This window comes from Gorilla gorilla, chromosome 5 (assembly GCF_029281585.2).
Source record: "Gorilla gorilla gorilla isolate KB3781 chromosome 5, NHGRI_mGorGor1-v2.1_pri, whole genome shotgun sequence".
NCBI classification, from domain to species: Eukaryota; Metazoa; Chordata; class Mammalia; order Primates; family Hominidae; genus Gorilla; species Gorilla gorilla.
The window spans coordinates 102,006,352-102,027,394 of NC_073229.2; the positions used below are offsets into that span (position 1 = coordinate 102,006,352).

General features: G+C 34.0%; 1 protein-coding gene across 1 annotated transcript in view; it reads left to right on the forward strand.

The window, feature by feature from the left end:
- The window catches only part of MEI4 (meiotic double-stranded break formation protein 4), a 261,601-nt gene extending 254,838 nt beyond the window's left edge, over positions 1-6,763 (forward strand). Inside the window, exon 5 of the mRNA XM_019028929.2 lies at positions 6,444-6,763. Within this exon, the coding sequence (XP_018884474.1) occupies positions 6,444-6,701 (258 nt within the window). The 3' untranslated portion in view covers positions 6,702-6,763. The remainder of the gene's footprint in view (positions 1-6,443) is intronic.
- The last annotated feature ends 14,280 nt before the right edge of the window (positions 6,764-21,043 follow it).

Consider the following 21,043-nt stretch of genomic DNA (forward strand, 5'->3'; position numbering starts at 1 on the left):
TCCTTCTATGACTAGTTTATTGAATTTTCCCATTATGAAAAGATGTTGAATGTAATCAAATGTTTTATCTGCATCTATTGAGATGATCACATGGGTTTTGTCCTTTATTCCATTGGTGTAATGTATTGAACTATCCTTGCATTTCTGGGATGAATTCTACTTGATCACGGTGTATTTTCCTTTTGATGTGCTGTGTATTTGGTTTTCTAGCATATTGTTGATTATTTTTGCAACCGTGTTCATTATGTTTATTGACCTGTAGTTTTATTTATTTGTTACTTCTTTGCTGAATTTGGTAGTAGGGTAATAACTGGTCTCTTAGAATGAATTAGGGAGAATTCACTCCTCTTCAGTTGTTTGGAATAGTTTGAGGATAATTTGTGTTATTCTTTATAAGTTTGGTAGAGTTCAACAGTGAAGCCATCCAGTTCTGAACTTTTTGTGTTGTTAGAAGATGTTTTTATTACTGATACAATTTCATTATTACTTGTGATTGATCTGTTAAAGTTTTCTATTTCTTCCTGAATCATTTTTGGCAGGTTGTTTGTGTCCAGGAATTTATTTATCTCCTCAAGATTATCCATTTTGTTAATGTATAGTCGTTCATAATTGTCTGTGATGATCTTTTGTATTTCTATGGTATCTGTTGCAATGTCTCCCTTTTCATTTCTGGTTGTATTTATTTGGATATTCTACCTTTGTTTCCTTGGTTAGTCTAGATAACAGATTATCGATTTTGTTTAGTTTTTTTTTTTTAGAAAAACTTTTGTTGAGCCTGGGCACTGTGGCTCACTCCTGTAATCCCAGCACTTTGGGAGGCAAGGCAGGCGGATCACGAGGTCAGGAGATCGAGACCATCCTGGCTAACACAGTGAAACCCCGTCTCTACTAAAAATACAAAAAAATTAGCTAAGTGTGGTGGCGGGCACCTGTAGTCCCAGCTACTCCAGAGGCTAAGGCAGGAGAATGGCGTGAATCTGGGAGGTGGAGCTTGCAGTGAGCCAAGATCATGCCACTGCACTCCAGCCTGGCCAGCAGAGTGAAACTGTTTCAAGAAAAAAAAAAAAGAAACTTTTGTTGATGTTTTATATTGTTTGTATGAGTTTCTATTTCATTATCAGTTCTGCTTGATCTTTATTAGTTTTTTTTTTTCTATTAAGGGTGAATTTGGTTTGTTCTTGTTTTCCTAGTTTATTGAGCTATATCATTAGATTGTTTGAAATCTTTCTACCTTTTTATGTAGACTTTTATTACTATAAACTTTCCTTTCAGCACTGCTTTTGCTATATCCCATGTTTTGATATGTTGCATATTGATTTTTATTTGTTTCAAGACATTTTTTAATTTTCTCCCTAATATTTTCTTGACCTAATGCTCATTCAGGCACATATTATTTAATTTGAATGTATTTGTACAGTTTCTAAAGTTCTTCTTTTTACTCATTTTGTATTTTATTCCACTGTGGTCACAGAAGATACTTAATACTAATTTTTTTTTAGATTTTTAAGACTTTTGTGTTCTAACATGGTCAATCCTGGGGAATATTTCATGTGCTGATAAGAATAACTTATATTCATGGAAGAAATGTTCTGTAAGTGTCTGTTAGGTCCATTTGGTCTATGTTCAGTTTAAATCCAATGTTTCTTTGTTGATTTTCTGTCTAGATAATCCGTCTAATGCTTAGAGTTGGTTGTTGAAGTTCCCAACTATTAGAGTATTGTAACCTATCTCTCCCCTTAGATCTAATAATATTTGCTTTGTATATCTGTAGACAATAGTGTTGGGTACATATATGTTTAAAATTGTCCTATCTTCTTGGTGTATTGTACTTTTATCATATAGATTGACTTCTTTTCACTTTTTTTATTTAAAGTCTATTTTATCTAAGTATCACTTCTCCTGCTACTTTTCACTTCTATTTGCATTGAATATTTTTTCTATACCTTTATTTTCAGTCTATATGTGTCTTTACAGGTGAGATGAGTTTCTTGTGAGCAGCATATAGTTGGGTTATGTTTTTAAATCCATTCAGCCAATCTATATCTTTTAAGTGGAAAGTTTAATCTGTTTATATTCAAGGTTGTTATTAATATGTGATGGCTTATTCCTGCCATTTTACTAATTGGTTTCTGGCTGTTTATGTGTCTTTCGTTCCTTTCCTTTTATCTATTTGCTTTTTATTGTGATTTGGCAGTTTTCTGTATTGGTAACATTTAAGTCCTTTGTCTTCCTTATTTGTTTGCTCTACTAGTTCATAATAAACCTTTGTGTATTTCCATAATGGGAGATATCATCATTTCACTTCTGGTTGTAGGACTCCTTTCAGCATTTCTTGTAGGGCCAGTCTAATGGTGATGAGTCTCATCAGATTTTGCTTGTCTGGGAAATACTTAATTTCTCTTTATGAAGACTTCCTTTATTGGGTATGTTATTCTTGACTGGCAGATTTTTTCCTTTTTTTAGACTTTGAATAAATCATCCTCTTCTCTCCTGTCCTGTAAGGTTTCTGCTAAGAAATCCACTGTTCATATGATGAGTGTTCATTAAAAGTGACCATGGGCTTTTCTCTTGCTATTGCTCTCTTTGCCTTTGACTTTTGACAGTTTTATCGGATATAAGTATTACTACAGATATCTGGGTGATCTAGTGTTGGGTGCATATGTGTTTAGAATTGTTATATCTTCTTTCTAATTGGTCCCTTTATAATTATATAATGACCTTCTTTGTTTCTTTTTACTGCAATGTAATATACAGTAGGGAAGATCTTTTTGAATTCTGTCTCTTTGGGGATCTCTGAGCTTCCTGTGTTTGGCTGTCTAAATATCTTTTTAGACTTGAGAAGTTTTCAGCTATTATTTTGTTAAATTGCTTTTCTCTCCCTTTTGTTCTCTCTTTGCATTTGGGGGTCACCGGAAATTCAAATATTTGTTTCCTTTATCATGGAGCCAATGTCACATATTCTTTATTTATTCTTTTTCCTTCTGTCATCTTTATTTTTGTCTGACTGGGTTGTTTCAAAAAACCTATTTTCAAGTTCTGGATTTTTTAATTCTGCTTGACCTAGTTGATTGAAGCTTTCAAATATATTTTGTGTTTTATTCAATGAATTATTCGGTTCTAAAATTTAAGTTCTTTTTAATGCTATCTATCTCATTGATACATTTCTCATTCATATCATGAATTACTTTTTCTGATTTCTTTGTATTGTCTATCTGTGTTCTATCTCACTGAGCTTTTTTAAAATTGATATTTTGAATTCTTTTTCCAGGATTTCATAAATTTATTTTCCATAATAAATTGTTGCTGGAGAATTACTGTGTTTAGAGGCAAAATCTTTCCTTTTGTCATGTTTCTTGTGTCCTTAGTTTGATATCTGAACATCTGGTATATCAGTTGCTTTTCCCATTTTTGAAATTTGTTTTTTTAGTAGATGACTTTTTCCCAAGATAATTCCATTATTTTGGTTATATTAGGCGCATGGTGTTGGTTAGTTTGGTTGATGTTGATCAGATTCTGGGAGCATGCATTGTGTGGTCTTCTTATGATTTCCTCAGCTCTAAGCAGTATTAGTATTGTTTCTTATTTCCTCCATGGCTTTACCTACTAATTTTACATAGTATTCCAAATCTTTGTTGTCAACAATGTTTATAGCATCTTAACCAAAAGAAGATCCCATATCAAGAACCCACTTTCTTTGCTTATCCATTAGAAACCAGTATGTATCCATTCAAGTTTTATTATGAGATTGCAGCAATTCAGTCACATTTTCAGGCTCCACCTCTAATTCTATTCCACTGGCTATTTTCACCGCATCTGCAGTGACTTCCTCCACTGAAGTCTTGAAGCCATCAGAGTCATTCAGTAATTCTTCCAAACTCCTGTTAATATTGATATTTTGTATTTCTTTCATGAATTACACATTTTCTTAATGACATCTAGAATGGTGAATCCCTTCCAGAAGGTTTCCAATTTACTTTGCCCATATTCATCACAGGAATCAATATCCATGTTAGCTATAGCCTTATAAAATAAGTTTCTTAAATAAGACTTATAAACAAAAATTACTCTTGAGCCATGGGCTGCAAAATAGATGTGTTTGTAGACATTAAAACATTAATCTCTTTATGCATCCATCAGAGCTTTTGGATGATCAGGTGTGTTGTCAATGAGCAGTAATCTTTTGAAAGGAATCTTTTCTTCTGAGCAGTAAGTCTCAACAGTAGGCTTAAAATATTCAGTAAACAATGCTTTCATCCAGGCTTGTTGTTTTATTGATAGATTGCAGCCAGAGTAGATTTGGCATAATAAATACTTAAGGGTTCCAGAATTGTTGAAATGGTAAATGTGCACTGGCTTCAACTTCAAGCCACCAACTGCATTAATCTTTAACAGTAAAGTCAGCCAATCCTTTGAAGCTCAGCATTTATTTCTCCCCTGTAGCTACAAAATTCCTAGATGGCATCTTCTTTCAATAGAAGGCTGTTTCATCCACATTGAACAACTGTTATTTAGTGTAGCCACCTTCATTTATTAATCTTACCTATAACTTCTTGATAACTTTCTGCAGCTTCTATATCAGCGTTTGTTGCTTCACCTTGTAATTTTATGTTATAAAGGTGGCTTCTTCCCTAAGCCTCCTGAACCAGCCTCTGCTATCTTCAGAGTGAGTTTTCTTCTGTAGCTTCCTCACTTTGCTCAGCCTTCATAAAATTGAAGAGTTAGGCCTTTTCTCTGGTTTAGGTATTGGCTTAAGTGAATATTGTGATTGGTTTGGTCTTGTATTCAGGCCACTGCAATTTTTTCCATGTTACCAATCGGGCTGTTTCCCCTTCTTATTATTTGTGTGTTCAGTGGAAGAGAACTTTACTTTTAATTTCCTTCAAGAACCCTTTCTTTGAATTTACAACTTGGTTAACTTTGCCACAAGTCCTAGCTTTTGGCCTGTCTCAGCTTTTGACATGCCTTCTTCACTAAGCTTAATGATTTCTAGCTTTTGATTTAAAATTGGAGATAGGCAACTCTTTCTTTCACTTGAATACTTAGAGGCCATTTGTAGGGTTATTAATTGGCCTGATTTCAATATTGTTTTGTCTCAGAGAATAAGGAGGCCTAAGGAGAGTAAGGCAGATAGGTACTGGCCAATTGGTGAAGCAGTCAGAACACACACACTTATCAGTTAAGTTCACCATCTGATATGGGCATGGTTTGTGGTATCTCAAAACAAAGTAGTAACATCATGGATGACTGATTGCAGATCACTGTAACAGCTAAAGTAACAATGAAAAATTTGAAATATTGTGATAATTACCAGTATGTGACACAGATACAAAGTGAGCACATGTTGGAAAAAATGACTCTGATAGACTAGTTTGATGCAGGGTTGCCACAAACCTTCAATTTGAAAAAATTGCAATATCTGGGAGGTACAATAATGTAAAGCACACTAAAATGAGGTATGCCTGTATATATCTATCTTACTCTGCTTATTGGGTCACCTTGTTGAAGAATATATTTGTCTCTACTCTAAAAGAATGTTCTTTCATTTTTGTATTAATACAGTGAAAATATTTCAGAAGTGTTTCCAAAGGAGTTTTCTTTTTTTCTCAATGTTAATACTTTCTTAATGAACTTGAACAAAAATGTACCAGGAAAATAAAAAAAGTTCTGTGGATTTGAGTTCTAATTAGTCTACTTTTCAGAGGATCTATTTCCTTGACTGTGGAATAGTGATAAGCTATCTATCTGCTCACCTCATAGGGCTTCTGACACATTTCTTAATTAGCTAATGATAAAGCCAGTTTTCACTTTTATACTGATTCTGCCATTCTCTCATTTTATGCTGCTATTGTCTAGTTTTTAGGCCTTTCTGTGACTTGACTTGACTTATCTATCTCACATTCAACCATCTAGTCCAAATTAAAAGTTCTACAAGATGCATCTACATTTCTTCTCATGACTATGTATATGATTCAATGCTACCCCTCCCTGAGTTGTATCAGGAAGATTCAGTATGATATCACATCTATTCCCCTATAGATGATGAACCTACTACTCTAGGGTTGTTTTATATCAAAATAAGTACCATGAATTCAAAAGTTTTGGCAAAAGATTGAATTTAACACTGGTATGACTCCTTGCCAAGTCATTGTTAAGACTCCTTGCCAGGTATTCTCAGATTCATTTGAGTATTCTCTGCAAGAATGCAGGGAAAGGATTTGGAGCTTCATGAAACAGCAAGAAAGAAAAGTCATTCACCATGATTGTAAAGTCTTTGAATAAAGGAAATTTTTTTATTTCCCCCTTGTTCACCAGTGACAGGATGACAGAAGGTGTTAAATATATCAAATATATTTCGTTTGCCCGAAACTCTGATATCTTTATATGACATTTTTCTTAGGTAATTTATAGCCAATTTTTTAAAGGAGTTTGTTGTTTATTTGTAGGAGCAAGCCAGTTATGATGTGTCACGCTATGAAAACATTTTCTACCTGTTCTGGGTTCTGGAGCAGCTTCTTCAAAAGGAAACCGAAGAAGGCAACACTTCAAGTATAGGTCATGATGACCAAGAAATCAAGAAATTTCTTCAGAAGCATGATGAAACTATTTTCCAACTTTCTGATGCATTTCCTTTGTTTACTTTTTATTTATGGAGAGTGGGCATTCTTTTGAGCTCAGCACAGATAGAAACTCTTAAAAAATAACTCCATTCCTTAGCAATTTACCACGTTTGAAGCATAATAAAGTAGAATATATGCAAATCTCATACTGAAAAGATTTTCAATAGTATTTTAATTAGCATTTTAGAATTGATCTCTAACTATAATTATCAATTCAATTTAATGGTTAGTCTTAAATTGTATGAAATTTTATGAGTCATATTTCTATACTAAAATCAGCCAGTTTCAGTTGGTAATGCCATCCTTATTCCCATGTAACTGTATCTATCTTATTTCACTCAATATAGTTTAGCTCTATTATTCTGTAAAATGGACCATTAATTGTCTGTCTCTTAAAAGATATTGAAGTTGTAAAAGATTTCCATATAACTGATGCTAAATGGTAATCAAAGAGATTTTTAAAGTTTAGTTGCATTATCAACACAAAGTGTTGGAATATAAGTGGTCATAAATGCAATTTTTAAAACTTTTTCTTACATAGTTGAACTTATATCATTGCTTTCACCTTGGACGAGAATCATATAGAAGTAGAACTTTTTTAACATTTGGAAACTTAGTTGCTTTTTATTTCAGAAACGTAGTTGCTTTTTATTTCAATTTCATATGGCTAATACATTTGTCGAGCTCTTTTGAAAATACTATTAGTTGTTTAAAATGTTCTTTGTTTTTCAACAAATACTTGTTTCAATTCTGTTATTTAAATATGTTATAATAGTCTTGTAATTGTTAAATAGTATACAATTAAGTCACTAGACATATTTTATAAATTCTAATATCCATCTAAAAATGAAATTTATAGTTATTTGGTTGAATTTTTCAGTTATATAATTTCATTGACTTCATTTCAATGATTAAAATCATAACCACAAACTTAATGAGCATATGTTACATTTACTATAGTGCCATTTAGGGAACACAAAATATAAATTTCCTTTATTAATGATATGTGATGGTGTTTCATAAGTTAATTAGCATTCCTAAATGTCATTGGCATTAAAAGTAATCTTGCTAATTCCATCTACAATGTATATACAATTATGTCATCTGGCACAAACAATTATCTTTGGAATTATTTCTAGCATTTTTGAAAAGATAATGCCTTTTTGATAATCCTGAAACTACATGTATGTCATTCAGCTTTTGTTATGTAACAGATCATCATAAAATATCAGTGGCATACAACAATAATATTTCTCAGATATATGCAGGTCACTCAAGGATCAGCTGATTTGGACTGGACTTTAATGAAAAGCTCTGCTGAGGTTGCACATACCACAGGAATAGGCTTCTTTCTTGCTAAAAGTCAGGCTTTCTTCTCTTCCACATGTGCATATTCTGAGAACCAGACTTGGGGGATAGTAGCTTCTCAGTGGAAGCTCCTCTCATGGCAGTGGCAATTGAGCAAGACGAAAGGCTAGGCTGAGAAATGTCACATTAGCACTTCCATCCACATGCATTGTCAAAGTACATCAAATGGTCAAGCCCAAAGAAAAGTGACAGGGGAGTAGACTTCACCTTGAGTGGGAGAACTTGCAGTTACATGGCAATGAGCATGGATGTAGGTAGGTAATTAGGGCCAATAATTTACTTCACAACAAGTACCAGTTGAATACAACAAGTATATTCCAAATCTTGGATTAGGAGGGATTTTTCTAATGTCTGATTCCTGTGAACACCTGTGAAGGCTTATGGAAATCACTTCAGTTGATATAGCATTACACAAAATCCACTTTCCATGACACCTTCATCTTCTTTCATTGTGATTAAACAAGATTGGTAAATACACAAGTATCAGCAATGGCCCTTTCCCTATTGCAGCCAGCCAATGTAATGATCAGCTAAGAGACTTTTGGAGCTACAACAAATTTATTAATTTCAGTGGTCTCCAAGGCTTCAAGGTCTGAAAATTAGCCTAGGAAATATATTTATTATAAAAGAAGATGCAAGATGTTGGGATCACTGTGAATGCACAAAATGGAGAAACATTTTATTTCCATTTGGTATCCATTTTATATAAACATTTAACTTCCACCAAGTATATGATACTTAAACTTTAATTATCCTGTGTTTCAGTCTATATCAGAGTGAATGGTGTAGTAAATTAGTATTAAGGTCCAAATCTACTAGTCAAAAAGAAGATAAAATGATAAAATGAGACATTTTTATCTGTGTTTCAGTAAAGCAGTGAATTAATGAATGATTTAAACTGGTATTACAATGTTTAAGAATATTATAACAGTTTATATTTAGGTAATGTCTAGAATTACCTAAATACCTAAATACCTAAATACCTAAAACCTTTAGAATTAAGGTTTTAGGGATAAGAGTAATGGAGTCAGTAGTAATTGGGCAGCATTGAAACTGGATATAAGATAGGATAGGAAATAAAGAGAACCATAGAATGATCATAAAAATGAAGCAAATAAAAAGTGATGATAATTGCTATAACTCTTATACTATTTACTATAAGCTATAATAAATATATGATAATATATTTTATATGAGAGTAAATATATATTAAATATTTTATATACATTTATATAATAAAATATATGAATAAGTAATATTATACATATATATACGATATGTATAATACCAAATAGCCAGGTACTTACCTAAGCATTTTACATATATTAAACTGTTTGATTCTCCCAGCACCTGTATGAGAAAGTTACAATTATTTCCTGAATCTGTATTTTAGAGATGAAGAACTCAGAACTTGCCCAAGTTCACAACACCAGGAAGTGGCAGTTAGGTTTCATCCTGAGGAAGTCCATCTTCCCAATTCCACACTCCTACTTTACTGCACTGCCTGTTATGTGCAGCTCTCCTGGCACTTCAGTAAACTTTCACAAACACAGTTTCTTTGCAATTGTCATCAAAGCTTTATACATGCTTAACTATGAACCTTAAGGCACAACAGTGGAAATTACTAGCTTATGATTAGCTTATTTTGGATTTTTTAATTGCTGTAAACAAGTTGTCCTATCTATAAGTAAACCAGAGGAACAGCATCTTTGACCTTTTCAGGGTTGTAGCATCTTGCTACTCAAGACTGTAGCCAAGTTACAGATTGTCTTCAAACGATAATGTCCTAAAAGGTACAGAGCTCCCTCCAGAGGTGTTTAGGTAGACTGTGAGGCTGTAATCATAAGCAAAATGGGCAGAGAAAACAAATCTGACTGGTTTGTTCTTGGAAAAATATATACAATTATCTCACAGGCCTTGTACTTTTTAATGGTATTTGTTTTCTTTTAGCCAAGGTCAGCATATTTCAAGAGAGGCAGGGAAACAAGGCATTTGCATTTCCAAAATTTAATGTACATTTACAGATTTTCTGAATGCCATATTGTGGGGAAAATATTGACAGCTCTGCTTTATTATAGCCTAATTTCATTTATTCATCAAATATGAAGCACCAATTGTCTACAAACCAATTATTTGCAAAAATAAAACATACTAAGCTTTAACTTTTGTCAGATTTATGAAACCAAGCTTTCTCTTAGCAGTCAATATAACGACCCAACTACATCAATATTTGCTGAAGGAGATAATTAACTTGTTAATGTTTATCTAATATTGAAAAAATATATAGGATTTTATTATTGTTAAAAGTTAATTTATTCTTTCCGAATTATTTATAGAATTGTATAATACAAAATTTATCTGGTTAATAAATATACTGGTCTTGTAAGAACTTTCTAAATATTACAGAGTATTACAAACACATAAAAAATAAACTCAGCCTCTTTTTTGTTTCTTAATATGCAAGTCCTTTGTTTTTATTTAATATGAAAGGAATTTTAAGGATCTATTCCTAATAGGAAGCAAAGCTTCTGAAAATAATGTTCTAACATTTAAGACATTTAAATAATTCAATTATATATTTCATAGGCATTTACCCTATATTTGTAGTATTTTCTTCTGATATTTTAATCTAAATTTTGCTCTAACTGCTTAAATTGTTGGTGGACTTTTGTTGTATTTCTGTCAGCAGTTGTGTTTATGTAAATGTTTAGTCAGTCCACTGGAGCAGCAAGATTTCCAGGTGATAACATTAATTAACATTACTTGTCTCTGACCATATATAAAACAGTGGTCCTCAAATGCGGTCCCCAACCCAGCCATATTAGCATCACTTGGAAATGTGTAAGAAATAAAAATTTTAGGCAGTATGGCCATTTTCACGATATTGATTCTTCCTACCCATAAGCATGGAATGTTCTTCCATTTGTTTGTATCCTCTTTTATTTCATTGAGCAGTGGTTTGTAGTTCTCCTTGAGGTAATTTATAGATTCAATGCCATCCCCATCAAGCTACCAATGACTTTCTTCACAGAACTGGAAAAAACTACTTTAAAGTTCATATGGAACCAAAAAAGAGCCCACATTGCCAAGTCAATCCTAAGCCAAAAGAACAAAGCTGGAGGCATCAGGCTACCTGACTTCAAACTATACTACAAGCCTACAGTAACCAAAACAGCATGGTACTGGTACCAAAACAGAGATATAGACCAATGGAACAGAGCAGAGCCCTCAGAAATAATGCCACATATCTACAACTATCTGATCTTTGAACAACCCGACAAAAACAAGAAATGGGGAAACGATTCCCTATTTAATAAATGGTGCTGAGAAAACTGGCTAGCCATATGTAGAAAGCTGAAACTGGATCCCTTCTTTACACCTTATACAAAAATTAATTGAAGATGGATTAAAGACTTACATGTTAGACCTAAAACCATAAAAACCCTAGAAGAAAACCTAGGCAATACCATTCGGGACATAGGCATGGGCAAGGACTTCATGTCTAAAACACCAAAAGCAATGGCAACAAAAGCCAAAATTGACAAATGGGATCTAATTAAACTAAAGAGCTTCTGCACAGCAAAAGAAACTACCATCAGAGTGAACAGGCAACCTACAGAATGGGAGAAAATTTTTGCAATCTACTCATCTGACAAAGGGCTAATATCCAGAATCTACAAAGAACTCTAACAAATTTACAAGAAAAAAACAACCCCATCAACAAGTGAGTGAAGGATATGAACAGATACTTCGCAAAAGAAGATATTTATGCAGCCAAAAGACAAATGAAAAAATGCTCATCATCACTGGCCATCAGAGAAGTGCAAATCAAAACCACAATGAGATACCATCTCACACCAGTTAGAATGGCAGTCATTAAAAAGTCAGGAAACAACAGGTGCTGGAGAGGATGTGGAGAAATAGGAGCACTTTTACACTGTTGGTGGGACTGTAAACTAGTTCAACCATTGTGGAAGTCAGTGTGGTGATTCCTCAGGTATCTAGAACTAGAAATGCCATTTGACCCAGCAATCCCATTACTGGGTATATACCCAAAGGATTATAAATCATGCTGCTATAAGGACACACGCACACCTATGCTTATTGTGGCACTATTCACAATAGCAAAGACTTGGAACCAAGCCAAATGTCCAACAATGATAGATTGGATTAAGAAAATGTGGCACATATACACCATGGAATACTATGCAACCATAAAAAATGATCGAGTTCATGTCTTTTGTAGGGACATGGATGAAGCTGGAAACCATCATTCTCAGCAAACTATCACAAGGACAGAAAACCAAACACCACATGTTCTCACTCATAGGTGGGAATTGAACAATGAGAACACATGGACACAGGAAGGGGAACATCACACACCGGGGCCTGTTGTGGGGTGGGGGGAGGGGGAGGGATAGCATTAGGAGATATACCTAATGTTAAATGATGAGTTAATGGGTGCAGCACACCAACATGGCACATGTATACATACGGAACAAACCTGCACGTTGTGCACATGTACCCTAAAACTTAAAGTATAATTTAAAAAAAAGATATAAAAAAGAAATAAAAATTTTAAGCCTTCACCCCAGACCTACTACAGGATCAGAAACACTGGGGTTGTGGTTCAGTAATCTGTGTTTTATCAAGTCTTCCAGGTGATTCTGATGTCCACCAATGTTTGAGAAGCACTAATATTGTTTTTTACTGATTAGGAAGGTTTAATACTTATAAAATTATTCAGAAAGTAGAAATTTAGTCATCCCATAGTATTGATTTTTTTTAAGTTTCCTTATATGTGCCTTAAAATTCCGAAGGAGAATTTTTTGGAAACCAAATTATTCCAGGTTCACTGAAGTAGCATATTTATGAACAGATTAACCTTAATAGCACTTAAAAAATAGCATTTTAATACTTAGCTTTTAGCTCTCTTACTAAAATATATCTTTATTCCCCATAGTAGTACTTTAAAAGTTATTATAATCTGGGTTTAGATCAAATTAACTATAGCTTTTTGCATTTGTCCTGGGATAGAGCAATGAATGTGCAGAGAGATGCACACATGGTGTTACTTTCCTCTTATTAGCTGCCCCAAGTAATATCAGAATATTCCTTTTATTCCAGGAGATCTGTTTAATACATGTAGTAAATATAACTGAATTATAAACATATTATTCTATTTCTCAACCCTAGAGATGGAATTGTAGCTGCCATAAATCCTTCTAGAATATGGCGAGCTATAAATAATTAATAAACAGTGCTTAATTTGGTTCAACTTTGCTGCTTAATTTGATTCTACCACTTTGGGTCTTTACTATGTTACTGTGAGCTCCAGAGTTGCCTAAGGACAGCGCCCCTGACACATGAGGAGGGAACAGAACAATCTCTGCTGTTAGCTTTAACAACTTAACTAAGAAGATATTTTCATGAATAAGTAATCATTTCAGGAACACTGGAAATGCCAGACACTTAAACCAGCATTTGTTCTTATTTCTCTCTCAAACACATACTCAAATTCCACATTTTCTAAAAAGAGATCCAAACCTCTTGAAATGAATTCTGAAGTTTGAAAAAGAAAATATTTCCTGTATTTTACCTGGAGTTTTTAAGGAGAGCCACCACAAGCAGTAACACGACCGTTGGTGCCTTTTTGTTCTATCTGGCATTGAGGACATGGAATACACCCTGGGATCTCCCTGGCATGACATTTCTCTTTCGGATAGTTCCAGAGCCAGTCCACTGCAAAGAGTGACATGAACCTTTAAAATGAGGAGGGTAGCCAGGCACGGTAGCTCACACCTCTAATCCTAGCACTTTGGGAAGCTGAGGTAGGATGCTCGCTTGAGGCCAGGAGTTTGAGGTGAGCCTAGGTGACAGAGAAAAACCTTGTCTGTTTAAAAAAAAAAAAAAAAAAGAAGAAGAAGAAGAAAAAATAGCATGTCCCCTTCCACCATGGCTCAGGACTAAGAAGTGGAGTTTGCCATAGCTGACTAGGCATTTTATCTTGCAACTTGATAAAACCTATTAATAGAAGAGAACATAAGAGACCAGGCGAAGCAAACACAGCCATTCCAAGTGCAAAATGGAAAAAAAAGCTAGAAGAAATGTTATAGAAATGTGAAGATGTCTCCAACTCCAAATTAATATGCTGATACTATTCCCAAGTGAAGACTTCAAAAAATAATTTCTAAGGCTTGTATAATCGTGGCTCATGTGGTGAATCCCTTTTAAATAGAATTCTATTTCAGAGATTCTATTTAAAAGAAAATCACATACCATAATCCATATGGCTTTGCACCATCACTTTAGTAAGGCAGATAGTACCCAGCATTTATTTAGCCTTTCTGACATGCACTAGGCACTCCATACTTGTTCTTTATTATTTTGTTTAATCCTTCTAACAACCCTATGAAGTAAGTATACTGATTATCTCCAATTAGGTGAAAAGCAAGCACAGGGCATTTAAGTAATTTGCCCAAGGTGACAGCTAGAAAAAAAATCAAAGCGAAGATTTAGATAGGCAGCAAGCAACTGAGTCAACATGTACTCCACATTCTTGGCACTCAGCTACAAACAGCTGTCATGTTCCTAACTGCAGAAGTAGAAACTGAGTGTAGAGCATAAAGTTATCCTGACAGCAGAACTCCAGTTTGCACACTTCTTAAAGTGTTCTTTTTAGACATATGCAGCATGTGCTTATGATAATTATAGTGGTGGGAAATTTACATTATATTAAGTAAAATTTGATATTGAAATATTCCTTTATATTTGGAAGAATAAAAGAAGTGCAGTAACATGTTAGAGATGGCCAAATTGGTGGCATTTATTTAAAAGAAACAGACGTAAATTCTACTTTGCTATCTGATTGCTTTGTAAGTCAGTCTGAGTAACACTTTCTGAGGATAAAGTGAGTTAAATCTTTCAAAACACAAGGATCAAGATCAGACATCCATACACGGATTAGAGTTAATTCCTAAGACTTAGAAGTGAAAATAAATAATATATTTGAAGCATAGTTTACACTAGCTTCAAAATTATACTTTTTGTCATAAAGGAGAAGAAAAAAAATCTCTATTTCAGGATAAGCATTAATCAGTATGATCCTGTTGACAGTGTTTGACATTTCTGAACCATCTTATGAAGTTAGAAAGAAAATGTCTTTATAACTTTTTACATCACAAGAGAAAATATATAAAATTTAAATAATTAGAAACATCTCTGTGATATTCCCCCCCAAAAAAACTTTATTTGGACAAATATTGTTTACTCATTTTTCTTAGGTATGGGGAAAAGATGTAAGGACTTTTACTTGCTCTGTGCCTTGTCAATCAGCACTATATTAAAGTTTCATTTGAAAATGGGCCTTTCTGTTTCTTGCCATATTAAAATAGCAATGAAGCCCAGAGAGAGACCATTTTGCAGAAGATACAAATAGAAGTGGGGAGGTGTGGGGTTGTGGGTGGAGATGGGAGGAAAGAGGGTAGAGGACCATCGTTGGCCAAGTAATCTTGTGACTTAGGACAAGTCATTTAATATTCTTATTTTCGCATTATAAAAGACAGCATCTGTTTTTTATTCATAAAGTTAAAGGACAAAGACTATCTGTATTTCTGCTAGAATCATTTATGTATACATCACTAAAATTGTGAAATATAACTACCAATTATTATTAAATGTTAAATGTAAGTATCAATTATTATTAAATGTTATTACCCAGAATTGGGGAGTTTTGTCTTTTTTCTGTCTCCATGGAGGTCCTTCAGTGATATAATTTTGTATATATCTATAAGCTCTAGTAGAATAGACTCACAGTTAAAAGATGAGAGTATCACTATCCATATTATAAAAATAAAATATCTATTTTTTATTGTTAAAATTTTAAAGAAGAATACCTTTACCACAGACTTGTTTGCATGAATGAAATTAATATATGTGAAAAGCACTTTGTGAACTCTAAAGTAATAATAATAAGAAAAGGAGATAACACTTATATGATGTTTATTATGTATCAGGCACTGTCCCAAGCACTTTTCATGTGTTATCTCATTGAGTTCTAATAACGACCCTATACAATAGGTAGTATTACTATTCCTATTAATTCCATTTTACATAGGAAGAAGCAGGTGCAGAGAGGTTCAGTGACTTGTCCAGAGTCATAGAGATAGTGTCAGAGACAGTATTAAATTTTATGTATTCATATCTTCTCCTATTCCAAGTATTCTGCCTGAATTCTAAGTGGACTTAAAGTCAAACCATGCTGAAATAGTTTCTCTCCCTGAATCTCTTCTCATTCAACCTATGTTTAATGGCAACTACGATGATTATGTTATAATAATGTTATATCAACATTAATGTTAATGTTACTCATAATTTCTGTGTGCTTGAAACTGTGGAAAGTGCTTAATTATACACTTAACTTGTTAGTATGCCAGAGATGAATCAGTCCTTCAGAGGTTTTCAGTTGGCGAGATCTGGAACCAGTGGTATATGTAGGAGACCTCTTTCCTACCAGTGAGGGAGCCATGGAATAGAATTCAGGTGCCTACAGCTTAGGTGACAATTATTTGTGCAAGGTTCATATGCCCAGGCTTCCTGCCCTAGCTCCTTGTTACCATTCCAATTCTCCATGAATATGGATCCTGGCCCTTGCTCTGGCTAAGGATAGTGGATTTGGAAATAACATCCTAATTTTCTTCTGTGAATTTTCTTGCCCATTATGCACAGTCTTCTTTAAGGCTGAAAAATCAAGATGCTGTTTTTTTCTAGTTGAGAAGTGTTCACATATTTGCTAGGCCATTTGGAAACTCCTTCTCTGGAATGTCAATCCTGTGCAGAATCACTGAAATCAGTTGTAGGTCATCCTTTATGATGGCAACACACTGATGATGAAATTGTTGAGTAGTTCTTGCTGCTAAGCCCTCAGAGCTACCTGCTTCTTGCCTTTTTCCAAATATGATCTTCCAGCTTTCCAGTTGAATCTATGAGCTACCACAGTTGTTCTTTAAGCAAAGCTATAACTTGTCTGCTTATGTTAACCAAAGACAGTTTCTGTAGCTTAGACCCACTGATCCCTAACTAATATACCTATAGAACTACTGTCCTATTACCCTTCTTTGTTCCTATGAGTGCCTTCCAGAACATAGCTAGAACATGCTTGCAGTATTTTATTCTTCAGTTCTCTCAGCATCCAATGATACTCCAGCCACTAGCTAATACTGCATCAGTCAACATAGGCCTCATGTGAACTATAACTTTTTTAGTTACTTTGCACTAAAGTCCACTGTTCTTTGAAGCATAAGCTACCACACACCCACCATCTCCCAATCTGACCTGCCTGAACTGAATTTGAATTCTGCACACCCCTTGAACCACGTGATTTCATTTATTGACAATTTCATTGGCAGTCCACTCAATTTTTCAACTGAAAAACCCTTCAAGTTCATTTATCCTCATTTTATAGACGATAAAACAATGTCGGAAAGATCAAACAGTAAGCTTGACTCACACAGTTGATTGGTTGAACTACAACTACTTTTTAAATAAAATTAATATGTGTAAACTTGATATTGGCCACTACACTTTGAACATTTTGGAAACTTTTTTTTTTTTTTTTTTTTTGAGATGGAGTCTTGCTCTGTTGCTCAGGCTGGAGTGCAGTGGTGTGATCTAGGCTCACTGCAACCTCTGCCTCCCAGGTTCAAGCAATTCTCCTGCCTCAGTCTTCAGGGTAGCTGGGATTACAGGCGTGTGCCAACATGCATGGCTAATTTTTTGTATTTTTACAAATAGAGACAGGGTTTCACCTTGTTAGCCAGGATGGTCTCTATCTCGACCTCGTGATCCGCCCACCTCGGCCTCCCAAAGTGCTGAGATTATACAGGTGTGAGCCACCACACCCGCCACTGGAAGAGTATTTCAAAACTTAAATCTTGATGTTTAGCGTAGGTTTGTGCTATGTTTCTGGAACATAGTAAATGATCAATAGTTGTGGACTGCATTGCTGTATTAATTTCTAAACTTACTATTAGTTTCCTCATTCTCTGTCACACATGGGAGTTAGAAAAGATGAAGCATATTTTGCAATGGGGAACAATTTTCCAAATTGTGAATGATTTGCACCCAAGTAGGTGAGTGAATATAAGTTTGAAGCACCCTTGATGACTTCCAGTCCAGGCGACTCTCCTTTCCTTTCCTTCACTGGGACCATAACTGAATACAAATCTGCAAATCTAGTCATATAGGCAGATGTATTCTCTCTTGTAGTTATCTTGTTTCTAGATGCTGTTGCCTAGGTGAAGAATGAATTGAAATTTAGAAAATATTTTTTCTTTAGGAAAAAAATGTTGCCAATTGTGGGTAGTTATAAATCAAATAACACTACAAGGTACATTAAGTTCATCATGAATTAAGCTGACTTTATGTCCTGATGAAAAACCTCATCACTATGTATAAAATTATTTTTGTGAAAAAAATATATTCCATTTTTAGTTACCCTCCTTACAGATGAACTTGGGTGTCTCAACTCATTTGTAATATGTAGACTGATAACAGAAATTTCAAACCTTTTCCACCCTTGACAACCATAACTTGTTATAGTTTTTAACTAGGTTACTGAAGAACTGCATCAAGTGTTGCACAGCCTGTAGGTGACAAAGTTGTCATATATGTCTTTTCCTTTAGTATCTAAAATAAAATAACGTTTAGAGAAAATAATGTCTTGAGGTTATGTGTATTGCTCAGACACAGTGGAAAGAAGGATTTAGGTTTTATATATTTATGTATAGTTTTGATTGACTATTGGATAAATGAATGAATGAATGATGCTGTGCTTTCAATTATCATTTCCTATGAGGTGCATTTTGTAGTAAGAAAGAAGAACCAGACAGCTGATGCAGTCCAATACTGATTGCTCCACTATTCTACAAATCTGGAACTCTATTAGGCCCCCATCTTTTTTTTCCAACTCAAGAGAAAGGGAAGTTACGAAAATGGGGAAGAGCCTCAGCATATGAACATAAGGATAAGAAATGAGAGCTTAGTTTACTTTTGCTTCACTTTCAACAGTTACTGTTTACTGTGTCTGCTTCAAACCTTTAATCACTCAAAAAACAGATAAGCCTTTATCTGCTCATGGATACTTTTGCTGAACAATAGAGAGAGTAATTCATAGCAAATTTTGTGTATTCAAAGGGATTATATGCAAATTTATCTATATTTTCTCCTCAAAATGGGGCAAAGGAAACATAGCAGTAAATGGGATCAATTATGGCAGAATGATGGCAGAATTTATTAATAGTCTGAGGACTATCATCAAGTCAACCTGCTATTCAGAGGAAATATGAAAAATTCATTAGAATGTCACAAAACATATATTGTAGACGCAGTGTTTACAAGCAGAATACACTGAATAGACAATTACATAATGAAGAGTTAGTCTTGATCCCTGCTGCCAGGGGATGCAACATGATTTGACTTTCACCAATTTCAGTTTTGGAAATAAAATTACTGGCATCGTAGTAATTGTGAATGTGTTAAAGTCGGTAGAGATAATACAAAAGCAGTATGTCACCTTGCAGGAAATACTGAAAATCTAACAACTTAATAAAAGTTAATAAGGCAAGAAGTGATAGATTTATGAATATAGACGTCATCTTCCCTGAAAGTTGTTCTTTATAATGGAGAAAACATTTTCAATATTTCCATATAAAATTGACCCTTATTCATCTCCTTGTGGTATCATATACCTGCCAAGTATAGGGTTATAACTGTGTCAGTATGACATTTTATTTACAATTAATCTCAATGAGTATAAGGAAATGAAAGACATTATGACAAAATGAGCTTCTCAAGGTACAAGCACACCCATTTATAAGTAATTTTTCTACATTATTTACTGTTGAACTCTTTCAAGTCAAAAATAGATCATGTTACTTTTGAAATGTCATTGAAAAAAAAGACTTCCTATTCGTTTTCCTTTCTTAATTTAGTTTTAAATAATGACTACTAAAGCTGGATAAATATCCATAGCAAATATAGATGTCCCCTATAGTATAGTAATTGCCTTCCTAAGTAGATACCCAGAAGAATCTCCTCCATAAGTACAAGAGGGAACATTTATTAATTAAAGAATATTCCATCACTGTTTGTAATACCAAACTCTTTAATGCTCATGAATTAGAGGGATGAGTAAACTGTATTACCTTTATCAGATGAAATACTATCCAGTAGTTAAATTACAGTGATATATAGCAATATGCTTCAAAAGTGAAAAGAAAGATTACATACAACATGCAACCCATTTTATAGAATTAAAAATAATAAAAATGAAAATATATGTCTGTGGATGCATATACATGTGATAAGCTCTATAAAAGAGACATGTAGGAAGCCATGGGACATTTCAGGATAATGTTAACAAGTTAGCAGAAGGCAGGGGAACAGATTAGCCAAGATCAACCATATATTAGGTGTAAGTTATTGTGTAAGATTTCCTAAGTTTTGTTTTGGATTTGTACATGATTGTTTCACTATAAAAAGAAAACTAATACACGTAATAAAGAATGGAAGGAAGGAGAGAAAGAAGGGAGAAAGGGAGGAGAGAATACTATGAATGGACCAACAATGAAAGTGTATCATGACCCAAGAATCATGATTAATCCAATTCTGCATCTGCAGAACAAAAACAAAACGTAAAAAGCAACATACAAGGTATTTTTTGTGAAAAGATACTGGACTCAATTCTTTACCATTTGCAATTGTGCATTAGGCTAAGCCTGATTTGCATTAAGTATAATTGTCTTATTCAATAATTTATATTAAGAAATAGGCAACTCAGATACTTTGGCCACAGTTCAGGGTCACTAGCTGGCCTTTGAAGTGGTCATAGCCATTATTACCCTATGTAATCTGAAATAAGTGAGCAAATAATTTGTTTAAGCATACATAGGCAAAACTACCTTCCATCAGAACCTCACGTGGGAGCTAATTGGGGATAAATAAATATATCCTTCAGTTAATACAGAATAGCTTTGAAGCACTTTTATAAAGCAAACATT